The 20,707-nt window shown below is 51.3% G+C and overlaps 3 protein-coding genes across 3 annotated transcripts; all 3 read right to left on the bottom strand.

Annotated features, from left to right (window-relative positions):
* Positions 1–436: 436 nt before the first annotated feature.
* On the bottom strand, positions 437–8,627 carry cenpt (centromere protein T). The gene is made up of 14 exons (XM_086140574.1): positions 8,265–8,627; positions 6,599–6,716; positions 6,358–6,502; positions 6,187–6,280; positions 5,627–5,763; positions 4,666–4,723; positions 4,413–4,558; positions 4,138–4,331; positions 3,158–3,857; positions 2,722–2,925; positions 2,538–2,646; positions 2,147–2,314; positions 1,838–1,942; positions 437–958 (listed from the first exon to the last, which is right to left on the bottom strand). The coding sequence occupies exons 1-14, from the start codon at positions 8,348–8,350 to the stop codon at positions 829–831; spliced, it is 2,394 nt and encodes a 797-aa protein (XP_085996700.1). The 5' UTR covers positions 8,351–8,627; the 3' UTR covers positions 437–828.
* A 589-nt stretch (positions 8,628–9,216) lies between these two features.
* On the bottom strand, positions 9,217–10,806 carry LOC147215060 (cytochrome c oxidase subunit FA4-like). Its single transcript, XM_086140556.1, has 4 exons — positions 10,529–10,806; positions 9,735–9,823; positions 9,572–9,632; positions 9,217–9,490 (listed from the first exon to the last, which is right to left on the bottom strand). Exons 1-4 carry the CDS (start codon positions 10,577–10,579, stop codon positions 9,434–9,436), a joined length of 258 nt encoding a protein of 85 aa, XP_085996682.1. The 5' UTR covers positions 10,580–10,806; the 3' UTR covers positions 9,217–9,433.
* Positions 10,807–11,059: 253 nt separating this feature from the next.
* On the bottom strand, positions 11,060–19,329 carry LOC147215059 (protein FAM117A-like). The gene is made up of 8 exons (XM_086140977.1): positions 18,678–19,329; positions 18,126–18,271; positions 17,602–17,706; positions 17,212–17,328; positions 16,423–16,551; positions 16,145–16,325; positions 14,991–15,156; positions 11,060–14,037 (listed from the first exon to the last, which is right to left on the bottom strand). Exons 1-8 carry the CDS (start codon positions 18,799–18,801, stop codon positions 13,788–13,790), a joined length of 1,218 nt encoding a protein of 405 aa, XP_085997103.1. The 5' UTR covers positions 18,802–19,329; the 3' UTR covers positions 11,060–13,787.
* Positions 19,330–20,707: the final 1,378 nt, after the last annotated feature.

The raw sequence follows: 20,707 nt of genomic DNA, 5'->3' as shown, positions 1-20,707 counted from the left end.
TCTACACAATACTGAAGAAAAACCTTCCATTTTTGATTAAAATTGTCGAACAACTTTTGAAATAAGGGCCAGGAATGTGTGACTTATATTCTTTGAATAAAGCAGTCACAACCGAGTGTAGTGCAGTGAATTATAATGATCAAATTTATGTATTCAAAGGCAACGTGGGGCGGATGTGAAATATGGGTGATTGAAAGCATCTGATCGGTGGAGCTCCAAGGGGATGTCATCGGTCCTCTCAGATGGAGTGATCGATGGGAGAAATGCAATCTGAGATGAGAAGCGTTCTCATTTCTACAGCTGATCCCAGCGGCAATGGCTTGAACTTGTAGCTGCTCAGATTCACCTCCTCCGATAAACACCTTGCAAACTGTATTCAGGTGTTTCGTGCCACCTAGTGGACAGAAGATCTAAGATGAGGCCAGGACATGACTTAGGAACCACATGGACCACTGCCTCTCTTTTTATTTATTTCACAACAACATAGACAAAAAAAAAAACTGAAGATATACATATACATATATAGGAAATATGTGTTAAATTAATCAATAAGATGAAGTTGGACAATGTCTGTGATCACCGGTTGAGCACTTTGTTCCAGTTCCACATCCGCAGAGATCTTTGTCACCAACTTGTGGGTCTTCTTTATTCAGGATGTTCTGGAGTTCACAGGAAGACTTTGACTGAGGTTTCCACAAACGTGGGCCTCAAATGAGGAAAGATTGATGGAAAAAAATCACGTTCACGTTCCAATCGACAAAGCCCAATAAAAGACATTAAACTGGGAAAATGCGTCGCAGGAGAACATCACAAAGGTTCATCAAACATTCATCTCCTGGCTTTGGGGACGACCACGTTCCCGCTGGTGGCGATGGGGATGAGCAGCTTGCGTTGATCCATGCGAAGGTATTTTTCAATCAGCACCTCCAGGGGAACCTTGTCACTCACGTGACCCTGCCTGCAGAAGACACAGCCCCAGGGTTACACCTCTCAAACCAAAGGAACATTCAACGTCTTCTCGCAGCGTTTAGGTGAAGGCATCTAATAATTAAAAAATAACCCGTTGGACGTGAAGCAAACACGCTGAGTTCCTGCGGCTCACGGAGCAGAGAGTAGTTCCACCTTCTGAAAGCATCCAGACATCTACCATGTTGGTCTACTCTGACACAGCTGAATCAGTTGTTTGCCATTTATTTTCTTTCCCGCTCCCTTTCTTCTCAATTTCAATTTTCAATCCACTCACAACCTGTCTATTTTTGTCGTCGTTGTTGTTATTGTCGCCCGTTGTTGTCGTTTTGGTTGCCTTTTCTCAACCTTGCTCTTTTATCTTTATCCTTCTTGTTGTTGTTTATTTTGCTGTGTTTTTTTATGGACGTCTTTAAATATCTTTTAATGGTCTCTTATCTATATTTATACTCGTATTGTTTGATATTTTCATTGTTGAGCTGCTGTGACAAAAGAATTTATTGATCCCTATGGGGATCAATAAGGTATATCTTCTCTTAATTCTTTATCAACCCTCGCTCACGTTTAGGACTTTATTGCAAAATATATGTGTTGTGTTAATTCTAACGGTGATATCCTGCCATTTGGGAAACCTTGATCCGTCCTAAACATGTTTTTTTTTTTTCCAAAATATTTTTTTAGGTAACTATGCACGTACACACACACACACACACACAGACACAGACACACACACACACACACACACACACACACACACACACACACACACACGCGCGTTCTCTCTCTCTATCTCTAGATATGTGTATATATATATAGTAATATAGTAGTCCAAAACTTTTTATATTTATATTTAAATATTTGAATATCTCACCTTCTCAAGAGAAGCTTGGCGTCTTCCACCTCGATGGTTTTCCTGCCGGCGTGGTCCGCGTACGTCTCCAGATCGTATGCCAGCCGATCGAGGAATCGATCCATTCTGTTCGACAGAGGAGAACATTGAGGACGGCGAGACGGGACGGACGAGACGGACGGGACGGACAGATGGACGGCGCGGCGACGCCGCCCTGTGGTGCAACATGGGAACTGCACCAAGCTGTTGGGTCTCAGAGGGTCCGAAGACCCAAGAAGAGAAGTGACCTTCTGATCATTTAGCGAGGAAAGCGTGGAATCTGCCACTTACACCTCCTGTAGGACCGGGTAGACCTCCACGGAGACCCTGGTCTTGGCGAAGTGCCTGAACACACTCATCATGTAGTGCTTGGGGAGGACTCCTTGCTGCCTCACTGAGCCGGCTCTCCTCCGTCTCGCCGGCTTGGGCTTAGCTGCAGGAACATCTGCAGGAGGTTTACTGGTGGAAGACGGGATAACGGGGTTGGGGAGGGGGTCACCACAACATATTCATAGGAATTAAATATTTCCGGATTCTTCTCAAGGCTGGGGGTGATGTCATTAATCTTGGGCGTCCAGAATCTGCATTTAAAACCTTTAAAACCATATTTCTGTCTGTTTTCCAAACCTTTGAAGATCTCAACATGCTATTGCAGACACCTGGGAGGTGAAGAGCGTCTTACGTGGTGAGCGGGTTCTTAAAGGTGCTGGGCGAGGCCACGGGATCCACCAGGAAGAACTGGATCTTCTCTCGCACAAATGCCGGTGTCTTCATGGGGATCTCCACAGGACCTTGGGAAAAAACAAAACAAACATGTTACTTGGAGTTCATCTTCTCACACCAGCACAGGAGAAGCAAACACTCACTGTTGTCAGTATCTTCCCCCTCTTCCTCCTCCTCTTCCTCCTCCTGGTCGTCCCAGTCCTCCTCCTGCAGATCATGGTCAGGAGCTGCAGCCTCTCTGAGGCGCCGCGGAGCTTCGGCAGAGTCCAAAGTTCCGCCGCTCTCGTCGTCCTCCATCTCCAGGTGGATGTTGATGCTGTCCTCTCGCTGCGCCCCATCAGACCAACCTACAAACACACAACCAGGTGGCCATGAAGTCCATTGGAGGGAAGGTCATCATCTGGAGGGCTTAGATGTCACATGGAGCAGAACGTGGATGATGGGATTTCTCCTCATCATAACTAGATATATGGTTGAGGTCAAATGACCAGGACATCTGCTTCCTTTAACAAGAGCTGGTGAGACGATGAAGGCTTCCTTCTTCATCAGCTCTACAGGAGGCTGTCTGGAGACCCTCACCTGCGTCTGAGCAGCGTTCCTCTGTGACGCCCACAGCCGTTCCACCTTCGGGGCGATGGCTCCTTCGTAGGACCTGATCCATGTGGGCTTCCAGCGGCGGGCCACCTTCCTCCTCCTCCACATCCTCCTCAGTCTCCACCACCTTCTCTCCATCATCCTCCTCTTCAGTTTCCACCACCTTCTCTCCATCATCCTCCCCTTCAGTCTCCACCTTCTCTCCATCCTCCTCTTCATCAGTCTCCATCACCTTCTCTCCATCATCCTCCTCTTCAGTCTCCACCACCTTCTCTCCATCCTCCTCCTCCTCCTCCTCCTCTTCCTCCGTCTGTTTCCCTTCTGTCTCCTCACCAGTCTGAGAATCACCAACATCGTCATCTTTCTCAGATCCAGGATCGCTGGTGGGATCAGTTGGACATTCAGATGCCTCCTCATCTTCATCATCTTGAGTGCTGGTGGCGTCCTCCTCTTCCTCAGACCTGGTCTTATCCACAGCGTCCTCCTCAGACTGCGTATCAGCTGCACCTTCTTCAGCCTGAGGCTCGATGTGATCCTCTATCTCTGTCTTAGCGCCGTCCTCCTCAGCTTGGGACCCCATGCTGGTCTGGTCCTGGTCATCCTTTGCCGCATCTTCTTCCTGGCTGTCACCAGGTGCCACCATCTCCGTCTCCTCCTCACCAAAAGGACTGATGCCTTCCTCAGTCTGAGTGTGGTAATAAGATAGGATAAGATTAATCCCCTTGGGGAAAATTCTTTTTTTCACAGCAGCGCGATATTGACACTATCGATAAATATGAGTGTAACTCTGAATAAAAGGGGCGGTTAAAAGACAGCGAAAGACATCCATGAAAATGTTGTCCGTTGGACAACAGAATGACAACAACAACAGCGAGGGTGAGAACGGACAACCAAAACGACGACAAGGAAAAGAACAGAAACGGGGTGACGATAACAATGTTTCCAGAAGGATCCGACCCTCCCACCTCCACGGCCTGGTCGGTGTCTCCCGGAGGCTGAGACTCCATGGCGGCGTTCGCGTCCCGCTCGCCGGAGGAGGCGAGGAGGCCCGCGCTGGAGCGGATGATGTCGTGCGTGACTTCAAGCTCACTGAACTTTCCCAGGCCCAGCGTGAAGCCGTCAAACTGGGAGGCGTCGGCCGGGCCCACGCCGCTCGGCCCTGAGACCCAGGAGGCAAGAGAGGAGTCGCGGGGTTAGAAGAGAACGAGCCAGCGGGAACCAAACACCCCGTCTCCGTCACCTTCTGCATCTCCCGTCCGCCTCTGATTTACGGCAGCGCTGAATTCTTCCTCGGTGATCTTCCTGCGGCCTGACACTCGCCTCCTCAGGCCCTTCTTCTCGGTCCGGACGTCCTCAAAGGGGGTCTTCAGACTCAGCGAGGTGGAGCTGCGAGACAGAGCACACCGGCCCGTGGAGAGCAATCCCAGAGGACGGCAGCATCTGGGAGCGAGGGTACCACCTCAGAACGCGGGAGGTCTTTGACAAGAACGTACCTTGACATATAAAGCGAGGAGTGGTCATCGGCTGAGATTTCATCTTCATTCTCCTCACCTGGAAGCACAAGCACAAGCGACGTCGTTGCCCTCGACAAACATCTGGCCGATTCAGGTACCCTCGTCCTGCGTGGCTGATTTCTAACCTGGCTCTTTAAGGCGGCGTTTCCCGAACGCTGTGCCGTGACAGATCATCGGGTGCGCCGTGGAAAAATGCCCACTTTCACCCCATTGGTCCAAAAATTATTTATTCAACGCAAATAATGTATCTTGGTAGGTCTATGTGGGCAGCGTGCAGTGACAGGCTCTTCCACTAGCTGAGGATCTACCTGCTGCTGCTGCTCAAACAGCAGAGGCAGTGCCAGGAGAAACATCTGAAAAGAAAAAGTCGTCACTCCGGACCCTCTGGTCCCGAAGGACACCCTGACCCAGATGAAGGCACAAGTAGGAGTCAGAAGAAAGTAAAAGGTGTGCGGGGAAAAGCTGGTTCCAAGAAAACTTAAACGCACCTCCAAACTAAACAGCCTTCGCTTCAAGATAAGAACACGGGCTAATTTGCTCAAACCTCCAAGACAAGTGAGAAAGCTCTGAAAGCTCTGACAGCTCTGACAGCGAGCTGCAAAGCTGCTGAACTCATCCACACAACGTGGCGGAGACATTAATACTGCCTGCCTGCAAAATCATGCTCGGCCCCAACGCTGTCAAAGAAATAGCCCAAGACTCCAGTTTTATTCTGTTTCTTGTGATTATTGGAACGTAAAATATGTGCGGAAACCCTGCTTTAAGAGGCTGTGCGACGTGACAACCAACCGTATCGTGTTTCCCGAGGTCGCCTGGTCGTACCGCGAGTGCGAGCGTGTGAAGTGTTGGAACTGCAGAGCCCCTGAGCAGACGTCCCAGCTGAAGCGCTAATGCAACTAGAATAACGCAGCGGAGGCCTCGGCGGCGCAGTGCGTCTCACCATTTCCCTCCTTCAGCTTCTTCTCAAAGGCCGTGACATTGAGGCTGCGACACGGTCTCTTCCTGCTCAGGCCCCTGGCGCCGCTGGCGACTCTGCCCAGGGTTACGTCGGGCAGCTCCAGGCCGGACAGCTCCAAGCTGAAAGTCAAACACAGCTTTGTGTCTGCACGCCGCCGTTCACAAAGACGCACGAATGGCACCGGAAGAAAGAACACGAGCGGAACGAGCAGGAAGAACTGGCGGATGAACGTCCTCCGCTCTCACAGCTCGGCTCTGGACGCAGTGGATCTCCTTCTTTGGACTGCTTTTAAAAAGGGCCCATATCTGATAACTGCAATTCCACGATTATCGGACGCAGCATTTTCAGCCGTGGTAGCAGCCATCCTCTTCATCTGGAGGGGAATCCCACCAATGAAAATGGCCACGAATACTAACGTCTGATGTTTCTTCTGCCTGGAGCAGAAGAGGCACTCGTGCAACTTTGCTGGACAGGAAGGGAATAAAGCGGTGGTTGCTTCCCTTCCCAGAGATCAGTTGATTGGGTTTCCGTCCGAGGCTGACCTGGGGCGCCTGCTGGCCTCGCTGGAGTCGGCCGGAGGCAACCGGGACTCTTCCAACGCAGCACCTTGATGGACCGCAGGAGACCTCTGAACCTCTGCACCACAAAGTGAAGGAGAAAGGTCAGTCCGTGGACAGAGCGTTACGGGGGAAGAAACGCGAGCTGGGGTGGACCTGTCTGCAGGATGTTCATGAGGAGATGCCTGGGGGTGTCCTCCTCGTCAAGCATGGATGAGACCACGGCGGGTGTGGTGGCTCTCGTAGGCACAGCTGAGGGGGTTCTCTTCTGAGTGGAAGGCACAGACTTCCTGGACAGGCTCTGAGAAGTTAAGATCATTTTAAAAAGCCATCCATCCATCCATCCATCCATCCATCCATCCATCCATCGTGGAGAAATACTGACTGATGTGCTCACCTCACGCATCTTCTGTTTGAGGCTTCTCCTCAGGATGTTCTGAGGAGTGTGGGCACTGGAATCCCTGCTCCCAGCTCGAGTGCGTTGGCTCCAACTGCTGTTCAGGTACCTGGAAATGCTGGTGGGATTACGTGAAGATTTAAATCCAGATCTGGATTTTTTTTTTAAAGATTCAACTGTAACATGCAAATGACGCGTTTAATATCAAAATATTTTCTTCTTCTCTTCCCCCCTGCTGCTCCCTTCAGGGGTCATTGCAGCCAATCAGCTCGCTCCATCTGGCCATCTTCTACCAAGATCGTCTCCATCCCTCCGGTGCCCACATCCAAACCATCTCAGTGTGACTTTATCTCCAGAACATCTACCATGTGTTGTCCCTCTGATGGAATGCTTCCTGATCCTCTCCTCCCTCCCACATCTTCCTCTCTGCTCCCTCCAGCTCTGCTTCCCGTCTTCTCCTCAGTGTCTCCAAACCAGACACCATGGCTGCTCTCACCTCCATCTTCTAAACCTTTCTCCACTCCTTCCCGCCTGCTCGCACGCGTCTCTCCGCCCTCTCCATTGCTCTGGATTGTTGACCCGCGGTACTCAAAGCCCTCCACCTTCATCATCTACACCCCCTGCAGCCTCACCGTTCCACTTGGGTTCTTCTCATTCCCACACACCTCGTCTGTGCTGCTGCAGCTAACCTTCATCCCTGTCTTCTCCAGGTCTCACCAGTTCACAGCACTACATGCAAACATCAGAGTCCGTGGTGATTCCTGCCTAACCTCGTCTGCCAGCCCGTCCGTCCGTCACCCTGACACAGAGCCCTCCGTGGCAGACCTGTCTCCTTGCTCGGCGTCCACGTCAGTGAGGACCTCACCTGGACTCTAAAAACCACAGACGGTTCATGACGGCTGTACCTTCTGAGGAGGCTGAGGAGCTTTGACGTGATACCTCAGATCATCTGTAAATTGCACAGCTGTATCACGAGCAGCACCACCGCCTTGGACCAAACACCTGCAGCCAGTGGAGAGCATCACCAGAACCCTACTGCCTTCTCCATAGAGCATCGACCACCGCAAGCAGTTTGTCTCGATTCAAAGACTCGTTCTACCAGCCAGTGGACGCCCGAACCTCTGACAGAGTCCAACAACCACGTTCAATCTCAGGACCATCAGATGCACCTGATGGTTCAGTTGTGTGCATCTTTCATCCAGCACACCACACTCCGCTGTCCATTAAGCTAAACTGTTTATCTCACTATCTGCATCCAAACCACGTTGGGGGTTTTCACTCTCCTTACAAGATGTTGAGAAGTCCTTTCACAACTTGTGCATCCCGTGAGCACAACTGTTTACATTTATATTACGCGAGCTGTTTCCATCTCGTTGCGATGTTCCCTACCCTTCTGGCTTCACTGCGAGCAGCAAAATGGGAATTTAATTATGGCGGGAAACACCTTTGCAGGCTGTACGTGTGACAATAAACACTTTGAATCTTGACACTATTCGGTTTTAGAATACATCGGTAAGTTTTAGCACAAGCTAACTTGCGACGGTGATTTAAGCTAGGGGGCTACTTGTCTCATCGATGTTATGCTAACTTTGTTTTGGCTGCGGTTGTTTGCAGGAGCTGCTCGGCCCTGCCTCTCCACGGTGAGCTCCAGAAGCCGCTGAGATACCTGCGGGTGAAGGGTGTCCTGGGGGGCTCGGTGTTGAGGATGTGCCGGATCAGGTCCCGAGCGGTCAGGTCCTCCGTGAGATCCATCACGGAACCGGGTTCAGTCGAAGCTAACGGCTAATTAACGTTATAAACGATTTATCTTCGTTTTCCCGGGAGTCTCACAAAAAACACGCTAACGGCTCGGAGGAGCTAACGGCAGGCTTTGGTAAACATCTAAGTTGGCGTGGCGTGGCGTGGCGTGGACGAGTCCTTCTCAAAGGTTCACCGTCCACGGATAAAACGGCTCCGCTCCCGCGTTATTTTCAAGGAAAACACAGCGAGATGACGTAGTGCTTCTTGTTCTTCTTCTTCGGGGAATAACGGGCGCTGCCGCGGCTCTGTGGGCTCAATAGCGCCCCCTACAGTCGGGCGTTAGAATGACAAGAGAAACACTCCTGGACACTTTCAGATGCTCCACTATTTCTGCAGTTAAACACTCTCCATCTTTTACTGTTTGTTCACTGTCAGGATTTTTATTTGTTCTGAAATTCTAAATGTCTGACACATCTCACGGAGAGGTTGTGAACATGATGAGGCATTCACACAGAAACTCCTGATCACAAGAACATGTAAATGTTCTCTTGCAAATAACAGAACTTGGAGCTGTTGTCTGCATTCTAGTCCTTCGTCCATTACCATTGTTTGAAAATAGCGCAGCGTCTGCCTGAGGGAAATGTAAATGCAGGTAAAGGTAAAAAAAACACCTTATCTTAAATGTCATAAGATTTTAAAACATCTAAGAACTGACACTGCAATGTTAATGCAGTTCATTTTGATGATATGCAGCATATCAATATGTCGCCTGATCGATATCTTAAAAAGTACTTCAGGGTACAATGATGAAGGCACGATAAACCTGCACCTAGGATCTAAAAAAGGTGGAAGCAGGACACATTGCAATGACAAACGCGTGACTGAAATAACTTTAATCATTTACATACAGCAAAAATAGACATCTTGCATTAAAACAGATGGTCGTCTGTTTTGTTCATTCATTCTCTGCTCACCGGATTACAATCTATTCATCAACGTAGCACAGTATGATTCATTTTTCATTCGGTTTTACAGGATTCCATGTATTTTAGGCGACAGGTGCAAAAGCTCCTCGGTGTCAGAGGGCGGCGGGACTTAGAAATCAGGCCTGTCCTTCTTCAGCTTGGAGTAGTCCATGTTTATGGTCAGGAGCTGAAAAGGTGAACACGCTCAGGTGAGCAGGAGGACACGGCTCTTTGCAAAACACTGCTTCAGGAAGGAGGCTCTGCTTACTTTGTACTGCTGGTCGGGCAGCTGGTTGTTCCAGGGCTCCGGGTTGTTTTTGTGATCCCATCTGAAGGTGGGAAGAAAACCAAATCTCACGCGGGTCGACACGATACACACACACACACACACACACACGTTAAACGGAAAGGCGACTCCACCGCCGACTTACGAGACATCGGGGTTTTTCAGGGCAACCCTGGTCAGGGACAGGATGCTCATGGTCGCCCCTCCGCCGATGAAGATGAAGAGGGGAATCAGCTGGTGGAGCAAATAGGACACGAGACATGAACATGACCTTCAACGTGTCAACGCCTCCTAGAGAGGAAGGAGTCTGTTGTCTGTCTGCTGTTAGACGTTCAGTGCACAGTCATGGTCCCTGTTATCAGCTGGGTGGAGGTGGAGATCAGCCCTGCAACAACTACTGATACGCTGCTAGAACAATTGTAATCTGTTGGGGTTTTTTTTTAATTTTCATTTTCATTATTTTTATTTCGCCATGTTTTCCTGCAGTGTGATAATCCTGATGACTCAGCCTCCTAAATCCTGACATGTCTGGTCTATTTCAAACCAATGCCCCCTCCACACACACACACACACACACACACACACACACACACACACACACACACACTGGTCTCGGAGCCGCTTCTCCCCATCCGATCGATTCTTCTCCTTTTTTTCTGATCTGCTCATCCATTTACAAACTGACAGAATAAACATTTCATAACAACGTGATTCGAGTCTTTCTTAGCGACAGGTGTGAATCTGCTAAGGTCGAACACGCCAGAAGTTTCTCCTTTCCAGAGTTTTCTGCGCGTTAGAAGGTCGCTCATCTCCTCCGGGTTAATTGAGGAGGTCTTTAGGGGCCCCGCACGGCTCGGCCCCCGCATCTCCGCACCGCACGCCTCAATGTCAGCGGGTCCTTGGCCGCTCAAACACGCCGGGGAGAAGCTCCGCACTCACGGCCGGATGGCTCTTCATCTGCTGGAAGACGGTCCCGAGTACGGACGGCATGGCCGGAGGTCCCGCTCTCTGCTGGCGCGCTGCGTGGAAGAGACCGGTCCACTGCTGGAGGCTCCGCGGACACGCAACATCCCCGCGCTCCCGAGCGGTGCGTGAAGTGCGCACAGCCTCCGCGGACAGCCAATCAGCTGCGAGTACAGCGGCCGAGCGCCTGCCTGCAAAGGAGGTCTACGTGCGCAGACACCAGGCCTTATCACACACACACACACACACACACAGAATACCTCTGCATGCATTGACCTCCATGACCATGTTCTTCTGGGTTCTGTGGAACAGGTGACCCGAGTGACCCACCGAGGTTTGACCCGGGACACCCGGGACACCAACGGTTGGGCGGGTAGTTAGTTACCGGGTTTCGACGCTAAATCGGACCTTCAAGGTGGACGTGCAACTACGAGCTAATGAGTCAAGGAGAGCGTCAGGATCAGGAGAACGTTGGCGGTCGGACGGTTAGATAATATTAATGGAGGTTTCCTTTTCTCTAGAGTTTTGAAAAAGATCAGCACACCAAAAATGCCCCAAAGGGAAGATTTACATATTCATTTACATAACACGGATGTGCGTGTTTTTCTTTTCTGGTTTTTAAATTAGCACCATCTCAGGTTGGGTTCCCCTGGAGGCTGCCGAGGCCTCCTCAGCTCTGCCCTAGAAAAGGTTCCTCCAGAGAAGACGCTCGAATCTCAATGTCCCTTCGTCGCTTCTCATAAATCCCAGCCGTCCCCTCGTCGCGTGGAACCAGGGTACCTTCGTTCCCGCCTTCCCTCCGGACGCTCCGAGGTTCAAACCCCCTCCGTCTTTGTCGTTCTGTCTTCTCGATTTTCTCACGTCGGCTGTTGACATACCGTAAGCGCCACTTGATAGTCAGGAGATAACGATGACAGCCGCCGTGGCCTTTGACAATCATTGACTCCACCAGGAAGTAGACGCGTCCCACAAAGCGCCTGCGAGGGGGAGCGCCGATGTCACAAAGAGGACCTCTGTGGTGAGAGGCGAAGTCACAAAGCGGAGACGGAAGGCGTGTCGGCCATCGAGCGGTCAATTGTACGTTTTGCGGTGAGGGGTTGGAAAGGGAGGAGGAGGACAGGAGAAAGAAGAGCTTCGTAGAAGAATGAGACGGCCCGGCGACAGCTGGGGGAACAGCTGGACTCGCGCAGCACATCTGATACTGCGGTCGGAGGCCTCGCGGCGAGGTCTGAAGAAAAAGCAACGCTTGATGCCACCTTGGAAGTTTCACTGGTCCCAAAACGAGCCGCCGAAAGCGAAGCAGGCGAAGTACGGCGGAGCGGGAAGCTAAAGCTACTCCAGGGAGGTCCAAAGGGGCTTCGGAGGTTGTCCCTCAAAGGACTCCTGGCTCCTGGGATCTGGCCTTGGAGCTTCTTGAGGAGCGAAAGCGGTCGTCCTTGGAACTGAACATCCCCCGGTTCCTCCTCGCTCGTCCAAGTGTTGTCGAGCGAGACACTGAACCCCTCACTGCTCCCCTGGTGCCGTTCCTGAGTCGCCTTCTGCTCATGGTGCATCCATGATGGCTTCAATGCAGGGGTCAAATTTGGCTGATGTTTGCGCGCCGAAGGCATTTCTTCTCCGAAAGGGACGACCTGAAAACGTGCAGCAGCAAGTGGATACGTTTATGGAAGACATAACAGAGCAGGTAAGGAGGAGGCCGTGGCTTGGGAAGTGTTTGAGGTTTCCATCAAGACCTCAGAGATGTTGTGGTTCAAGGCTGGAACATGGAGGTCTCACGTGCAGGACGGGTGAACACCAAAGACAGCTGCGGCAAACAGCTGCCGGAGGGATCATCGTTGCATCTATGTTCTTGAGAAGGAACGGAGGGACGCTTGGACTCAAAGACTATTTTAATGAATCACAAAGACAAAACATCGTTCATATTCATGAGGACAAAGCGCAGAACCTGAGATCACACAACTTTCCCAACATCCACAGATAAACACTGGAATTTGCGGCTTTTTTAAATCAGAAAAGGCGGCATTTTCAAAACTATTTCAACAACAGAACGCTAAAACTAGAAGTTAGTCAATCAATCAGACAAACGCGCACACACACACACACACACACACACACCTGTGAGACCAACCCAGGACTAATGTGTGGAACAAGTATCTCCTGGAAGTGCATACAAATCTACCTGATACAATATATCATGTAACACCTGCCTCAGTATATTGACAGAACAAAAACTAATAGTAACAGGATTTTTTTTTTTTAGCTTATTTTGCAGGTACTTTACAAAATGTAGAAAATACACAAAACTACTTGAGTTTACAAAGTAAAAAAAAAAAAGAATATATATATTTATATAGAAAATTGCAACTCAAGGTAGCAGTTCAACTTGTGCAAAAAAAAGGTTACTAGATGTAAAAAAAAAAAAAAAAAAAAAGAAAAACTACTCAAACGTCAACTTGTCAGTGGAGGAACGTTTTCGGAGAAAAGGTTCGACATTAGGGAGGAGAAACGTACACCGCTAAAACCGCTTAGGTAGTCAACTAGGCTGTGAAAGGTGGGAACTCTAAAACACACGTCAGGAACGTCAGGAACCCGTCCATCACGGCGTGCTTTTCTGCAGGTAAACAAGAAAACAGAAGAAGCAGGAAAGCGCGAGCAGACCCTTAGGTACGGACGCTACCCAAGCTCCCAACACTTCCAGAAACAATCACGCGTGTGTGAAATGTATTCATAAACAAACAAAAAACAAGAACCCAACTGATTTGTCACGCTGCGTGCACCGAGGGCGCAAGGTCATCTCTGGAGATCGGGTCCGATCGCTCGAAATCATTCAAAAAAGTCACCGAGAGGCTTTTCTTGGTTTGTTTCTGCGGCTGATTTTGGAACGGTGACGCTCTGGAGAGAGGAAAGGTGTTCATCACGGAGGCCGTGATGTCCTGCCGTTTAAGACTCGCGTTTGGCCAAAGCAGATCTTTGGATCGTGGAAACGACGGCGACTTCATTTCGAGGGGTCACAAAACACGGGAAACTTGAAGAAGCAGCTTGTAGAGCACATCCTTTGGATTGCGTCGGTATGAATACATTTTTATATCATTTTTTTTTTAACATTAGGATATTTAAAAACTGTTTAAAGGGGGGGGGGGCAAAAAAAAAAGTCAATTTACTCAAACAAAGCAATGTCCAAGGCCGCGGCGTGATGGCGAAAAGGAAGACGTGCAGCCGATGGGCTGAAAGCCGCTCACAGCCCAGGAGGATCTGGAGAACCCGCTGGGTTACCAGAGATGGTTCCCTGGCAGGAGAGCGTTCCCGGGCCGGAGCAGCCGCCCGCCGCAGACGCCGCCAGGCTGCAGAGCAACAGGTCCATGGAGGGGAGCAGCGGCTTCAGGAGGCTGACGGGGCAGAAGGCCGAGCCCCCGTGGGGGGTGAAGTTTATCTTGTTGGGGTCGGGGCAGGAGGAGATGAGGGCCGGCTTTGGTTGGCTTCCAGTGCTACGGGAAGAAGAAGGCGACTTATGACACATCCTCGCATCTCGGTGTTTCACAAATCACCTTTTTTCCCATTTGCGGATCAACTCTCAGTACGAACTCCTGGTCCTTTTTAAAAAAAAAAACATTGCACGGCTCCATTCGGGAGCTTTAAACTTGGGAACGCTATCAAAGGTCTTATTTCCTGAGGGTTGAAGACCAGATGCTAACAGTCATTAGCAGGAGGAGCCCGGAGGTCCTCACTGAAGACCTGCACCACATTTGTTCTTCCCGTGCCATTAAGATCTACCTGACAGCTTTCAGTTCATCATTTAAATGACCCATCGGCAGCCTGTAGCTAAAGCTGAGGAGGTGGAAGGTCTGCGGGGCCGCCAGTGTGACTGTCAGAAAGCAGCGGGTTTATATCAACTCTTTTTAAAAGCAAAAGATAAGAAGACGTGTCCAACGCTCAGACGTGTGGCGTTTGCAGTGACACCAACCAGAAGGTTGGCGGCACACCGATGAGTAAAAAAAAAAAAAAAAAAAAAACCCCCCAAAAAAAGACAAAACAAAAAAAAAAAAACTGTTCCAAACTCAATATGTCGTCCGAAACAGGTCACACACACACACACCTGCTGATGCATGTGGAACAGTGCAGTCTGGGTTTGGTGGTTAATCTATAAATGCTAACTGGTTATGGGTGAAGGAGACCTCTCTTGCTTTCACATCTCCGCTACCTTGGTGAAGTTAGCTTAGCTGTGGAAGATGACTTACGTGTAACAAATGACATCAAATATACTCAACACTGCAGCTCCCATGTGGTGTTTGTACATTTAAAGAAAAGCCCAAAAACCCCAAAATGTCAATGATTCCATACTCGTTTCTACATAAATCCTGGTTTGCGGTGATCATGTGCGGCACGCTAGCAGAGGATTGACGCGTGTCAAACATATTCACGTCCGAAGAGGTCTTTTTACCTGGACTCCTCCCAGACCCGGACCTTCTCGCAGCCCTCCGGAGGTTCTCTCTGGAAGCAGCAGCTTTTGTTGGGTCCCGGCGAGGAGGCGTTCAGGAGCGGCGAGGACAGGTCGGCCTCGCTCAGGCTGACCCGGCCCTGGGAGAAGGGACTCTTCTGTGCTCGGTCTGTGGACACATCGGCAGGTTGACGGGACCGTAGACGAGGTGACGAGGGAAGGGGTTCATATTTGACTAATTCAGCTGCGCACGGCGAGACCGGAGCGCAAACCAGCCGCTTCATTTAAGCAGATAATTACAGTTTGAGGCTCCTAGCTCGTGTTAGCTGCTTCTGTCAGGTGTTCAGGAGTCCAATCATCTGACCCAGCAGGGATCTTTGGAGGATTCACCCTGTGTGTGTGTGTGTGTGTGTGTGTGTGGAAGCAAATGTCAATACAGCCACATGTTGGATTTGAGGCAGCTGCTAACGGCTACGCTCTCATAGAACAGCTCCGCTCGACACACACAGAGTGTAAGGTATGAACAGACACTCTTAAAACCGTTCAAACCGAAAGGCCGTGCTGTGATTTCACGAATATTTACATTTAAAAAGCAACCAAATATCTCGGGGGTGCAGCCCGGTCACATCTGTCAGCCGCCGAGCGGAACGGATGTTCTGCTTGGCTTCACCCTGTGAATGGAGCAGACCGAAGAGAGGTGCAGCCTTTCACTACGGGACCGGGGAAATGTGCCAAGGTTCATCGAAAATAGAGAAAACCTTGCACGTGCGCACCGAACGAGTTCCCACGGACTACGGTCTGGAGCGCCGTCGGCCCGGAGATCGGTCCGAGGACGGCGGGCGGCTCCGGGAGACGCTTTTTACCCCCCGGAGAAGAAGAAGAAGAAGAAGAAAAAACTTTTCGGTGTCACGGGTTGTGACGCTTGGTGTAAAAATGCCAACTCAGCAACGCTCAGCGCCGCTGTCGCCCACAGCGATGGCGTCTGGGACTTTGCTGAGCAGAAGTGTGGTTTACACCTCGGAGCCCAGACACATGTGGCTGTCTAGGACTTTGCTATGAGCAAAGTCTGCAGGAGGAAATGGGCCGAAGAGCCCTGAGCTCCGCCGGTGAGGAGCGTCTCATGCGGTCCGAACGCCCACCTTCCCCTTTCGACAAACCTGGTCGCGGATCCAAAAGCGCGTCTTCAGAATCGGGTGGCGAGGTGGAGACGGAGGTGGGAGGAGGGGAGGGCGAGGAGGACAGCGGCGTGACGGAGGACGAGTCGCTCTGAGATCCGCCGCCGCCGCCGCCGCTCTGCTGGGGGAGCGGAGCCCTGTGTCCATCTGGGACCTCCAGCAGCTGGGAGGAGACCAACAAAGAGGGACGTTAGCGTTATTCCACCTCTCCACCGTGAGAAAAGCCCGGCTTTGGTGCGTCCGGCACGAGGAAGAGTCACCCGCTGCTGCTGATTGGTAGTTTGGCAGATGAACATGCCCTCCAGCTCCTGGTTGAGACCCTCCACGCTGCAGCGCAGCCGAGGGACCAGCGTGGACAGCGGGGCGTGAGGGATGGGAATGGGCTGAGTCTGCGGACACAAACACACTTTAGGCTCTGCCTTCCGAGCGCCGCCGGGCAAAGCTTCCACGACGTGCGGCCGAAGGCGGCTTGGGAATCGTCCTCGACGCCGCCGCGTCCAAATAGAAGAAACAAACGCGTCTTTAGACTTTTTAATTCCTCTTTGTAGGAATCTTTGTACTTAAGACCTTAAAATACTGATAGCCTTAACAATTTATATTTTATTGTATTTCTTATTCTCCCTCCTTCCTACTATTATCTATTATTGTTATGTTTTTGCTTGAAACTCTGGCACAACAATTTCCTTCGGGATAAATAAAGTTGTTCTCATCATCATCTCATCTTTAACTAGACTCGTGTGTGTGTGTGTGTGTGTGTGTGTCAGCTTCCCACAGACTGCTGAAGGTTGGCACAGTGAAACCAGAACATGCAAAAAGCCCTGCAGAAAAGCAGAAGCTCTGCGAGGCCGTGGCCTTCCTGTTTCATCACGGACTCCTTACATGAACTTCCTGCCGCGAGCGTCACCATCCAACCTTTTCATGAATGATACTCGACCAAATGTGAAGTTAAGGACCCGATGGCCCGAGGACACCGCTGCTTCTTAAAGTGTGTGTGTACGTGCGAGTCGATGACATAATGTGTGTGTGGTGTTAATTAAAGGCTGAGGTACCCTGGTAGTTCCTAGGCTACAGCTGCCCTGAGGATAGCCACGCTGGCGGTCTCTGTCGTGCCCCCCTGAGACTCCAGGTTTGCTGCGCTGCTGCAGCTGTTGTTTTAGCTTAGCGATCTGCAATGAACAGAGGTTACTGTCAGTCAACCAGCTTAGCTTCCACACACACACACAGGAAGCCCCTCAAAACCTGCAGAGACCACGCTGTACACGAGACCCCACACACTCTCTTGTGCTGGTACATGAAGCAGCGGTGGCGAACGCTCGTGAAAAGCGGAACGTGTCTCGGGGTGATGTCATTCGACCTCCTGTTGCTCAACGCTGTCGAATCGAGGGGGGAAATAAAAAAACTTTAGCAAAATCTATAAATACACACGGCTGAAGAGTTACCTCCTGGAGATGCTCGGCGCTGCCCCACGAAGCCGAGCGCTTGTGTCTGCTGCTGCTGCTGCTGCTGCTGCTCCTCTGGGTTCTGTCTGCCCAGGAGTCCGGGGTCTGGGGGAGCACAGGCAGATATGTGAACACACACCGACATTTCACACATATTTCACAGAGATGATCTTCTCCTGCGGACACACACACACACACAGCTGCACTTCAAGAGCAGTAAAAGAACGGGAGATAAAAAAACACAAAGGGGGAGGAGGATGTGGGCACCACCAGAGCCGGGGCAGGGGCCCGCAGAGGACGGCTTCAGCCGAAACAGCCTCGTCAGCTGAGCTCGTGGCTATTCTCAAGGCTGCAGTTCTGTCTGTTTTGGTTTTTTTTTTTGGCGTGCAAACTTCAAAACTTCCCACCTCACTTACACCCGCGAGCGAAACCACAACACATGAACATTTACAATAAAAGAAATCCAAACGGCTACGAGGCGCGCTTCCGCTCGGGTTCGGACCGGAGCTCCTCCCGGGGCTGACCTGGGTGGACTGGTCCCTGCGAGACTGGACCCCCTGGACCTCCGCTTCTTTGGGCCACTGGCCCTGCAGGTACGGCCCCACGATGGCGTCCAGAGACATGGTCCTCCTCATGCCCGGGTCCGGCGGCTGCCCTTGAGCCTTTCCAGCTGCCATTGGGACACAACTTAGTTGACACATGACAAGGACGAGCGGTCATCTTTTAGGGGCTTATCCTGGGGTCACAAGTTCACTGGTGCAAATATTTAAAAAAGCGGGTGCAGAATTGGAGCCGGATCTCTAGATAACACACGTCTGCCTTTAAATGCTCCTCAGGGTTGAGAGGATGCACAGCGGCCAAGCTCATCACTAGGAGCCACTGCTCGTAGCAACAGTGAACCCCGGAGGAGCCCCACCGAAACCGGCCCGGGTTGGAAAACTTTGCTAAACATCGCTTTTGCTCGATGGCGTTTTTTTTTTTTTTTTTCGGCAAACGGGTTTCAAAACAAAACCAAAGCAAAGAGAAGGAGGACAGGCTATGAAAGCGTGTCGTGGCTGCAGGTGTGCAGGACTTACAGGGGCGGCCCTCCCGGCGGCCGGGCCGCGCTCTGCCGGACAGCTGATAGGGGATGGTCGCCTTGATGGGCTGGGGGGCCAGCGTGGCCCCCCGGGCCTGCCCGCCTCCGCTCCGGCCAGACATGATCCGGATCAGCGGGGTCGATCAGGAATCCAGCGACGGAGGTGATCCGTGTGTGTGTGTGTGTGTGTGTGAAGGGAGGGGGGGGGGGGGTCCGGGAACTACTTTTCCTCAACTGATGGGGGGCCAGGCTGGGAGTGGAAACCGTTGCAAAAGTCGGCCACGGAGAGCGAAAGTCATGTTTTCCCGGTGGATCCAGCGGCCGGCGGGCACCGAGCTCGACGGCCGTGCGGCTACGAGCGGCCTCTCATGGTCCCGGGCTGCTAGCAGCCTAGCAAGGCAAACTTTCTTTGTGCGGATGTGGCGGAGGGAGGGAGGGAGTGCGCCGCCGCCGCCGCCGCCGCCGCCGACGCCGAACGAGGAAGAGCCGCAGCCCGCGGACTCACTCCGGCCTCGACTTCCACGACTCCTGGCCGGCCGTGGGGAGGTCTACAGGCCCGCTGTCCGCGGAACCGACCCGGCTCGGTTCGGGACGGCCCGAAAACTTCCGAGTCTTCTGTCCGCGTCCCTCCCGTGCGCTCGACGCGCCGCCGAACTCCAAACACACCTCCGCCACGCTGGTGCGCTTTAATTATGTTCGGGGGCGGGACCAAGGAGAGAGCTCGATTCTGATTGGACGGTGTGATGCAGAGCTCCGCTCCCATTGGACGGCGCTGCGTAAATCCGTCAAACTTTTAGAGAATGAACATTGTTGTCGCCCCCTCCCTCCCCCTGCAACTTCTCAGGTCACACACACACACACACACACACACACACACACACACACACACACACACACACACACACACACACCTTTCAGGGTTGGGATCGTGCTTTTAAAAACTCCCATCAATCACCGAGGCTGTTACAAATTGCCACTTTGACAGCGACTTTACGGACTAATTTATCCAATTAAAGGCACCCACACTGGGTGGTATGGTGTGTGTGTGTGTGTGTCAGACAGGGTGTATTGTGGGAGATAAATGTCCCGACGATGTGTAAAAGGGAGTGCCGCTGGTGGGACGGTGAAAGGAGACAGAGATAACATGGCGTGCACTTTAACAATCAGATCCCAGAGCTGCAGATCCCCTCGCCCAGGCCGGACGGATCGCCGCCGCAGACGCATCGAAGTGGCAGACCCTGTTTAGATAAGATGTTTGTGTGTTCGGCACGCCAGAAATGGGTGTGAGCACGCTCCGTGGCGGCGGCCCGCTCAACAGTCTAATGAAACGGCACCGGCGAAGCGGCCGGATAACCAAAGTCAACTTTTCAGGAGGATTTGGCGTCCATTCATTTACAGCCAGGGAATTAATTGGACCGTATGTCAATCTGGAATGTGATTCCCATATAATGCGTTTCCAGGACCTTCACTCGCTGTTTGTTTAGCTCCGCGTGTTTGTCCGTGCTAATGAATGAATGATCCTGACCTCTGACCCCGGCCGAGACTCTCTGGAACCCGAGTTGGTCACCACGTGCAGCTCCAGGGAAGCGCATGAATAGTCGTAATTCCCAAAGTGTCGTGGGGAAAAACCATGAGGGAAACAGCCTGCTGCGCTTTCAGACCAAAAAAATACTCCCAAATCTGTCATTTTTATAACTTCTTGTGGATAAAAATCCAAACTGAGTTCAATCGGAGATGTTTAGTGTGAGAGCGGTCAGACCACAGTTGCCACGGCAACAGGTTGAAGATGCACGACTTCTTCACTGTGAGGTCATTTAGTGTTCCAGTTTAACCGTCTTTTCCGGACTAGAAGCCGCTCCATTTTCAGCGCGCTTTGAACGCTAATTTATGTCTAATTTATTATCCTTGTCTTATTTATTCTTCATCTTTTTCATCAGCCGTGTTCAAGCCACTGTTTGGAAATAAGCATTTCCAAGAGGTATTTGTGGACGTTACCGCTACGGATTTAATCAAAAGTAAAAAAAAGGT

The sequence above is a fragment of the Fistularia commersonii genome, chromosome 33 (assembly GCF_037954325.1).
Source record: "Fistularia commersonii isolate RoL2024-O1a breed Wild chromosome 33, RoL_Fcom_v1.0, whole genome shotgun sequence".
NCBI lineage: Eukaryota > Metazoa > Chordata > Actinopteri > Syngnathiformes > Fistulariidae > Fistularia > Fistularia commersonii.
Note: the sequence above shows the minus strand (reverse complement) of the source record. Positions and strands in the feature narration are given on the sequence as shown.

Coding starts and splice junctions, on each gene's coding strand:
- cenpt (XM_086140574.1), bottom strand. CDS start 8,350: ATGGATCTCACGGAGGACCTGACCGCTCGGGACCTGATCCGGCACATC. Junction 6,281..6,357: donor CATGAACATCCTGCAGACAG/GTCCACCCCAGC, acceptor TTTGTGGTGCAG/AGGTTCAGAGGTCTCCTGCG. Junction 5,764..6,186: donor GAGGCCAGCAGGCGCCCCAG/GTCAGCCTCGGA, acceptor TTTGACTTTCAG/CTTGGAGCTGTCCGGCCTGG.
- LOC147215060 (XM_086140556.1), bottom strand. CDS start 10,579: ATGCCGTCCGTACTCGGGACCGTCTTCCAGCAGATGAAGAGCCATCCG. Junction 9,633..9,734: donor CTGAAAAACCCCGATGTCTC/GTAAGTCGGCGG, acceptor TCCCACCTTCAG/ATGGGATCACAAAAACAACC. Junction 9,491..9,571: donor TGCCCGACCAGCAGTACAAA/GTAAGCAGAGCC, acceptor TCACCTTTTCAG/CTCCTGACCATAAACATGGA.
- LOC147215059 (XM_086140977.1), bottom strand. CDS start 18,801: ATGTCTGGCCGGAGCGGAGGCGGGCAGGCCCGGGGGGCCACGCTGGCC. Junction 16,326..16,422: donor CTACCAATCAGCAGCAGCGG/GTGACTCTTCCT, acceptor GTCTCCTCCCAG/CTGCTGGAGGTCCCAGATGG. Junction 15,157..16,144: donor GCTTTTGGATCCGCGACCAG/GTTTGTCGAAAG, acceptor ATGTGTCCACAG/ACCGAGCACAGAAGAGTCCC.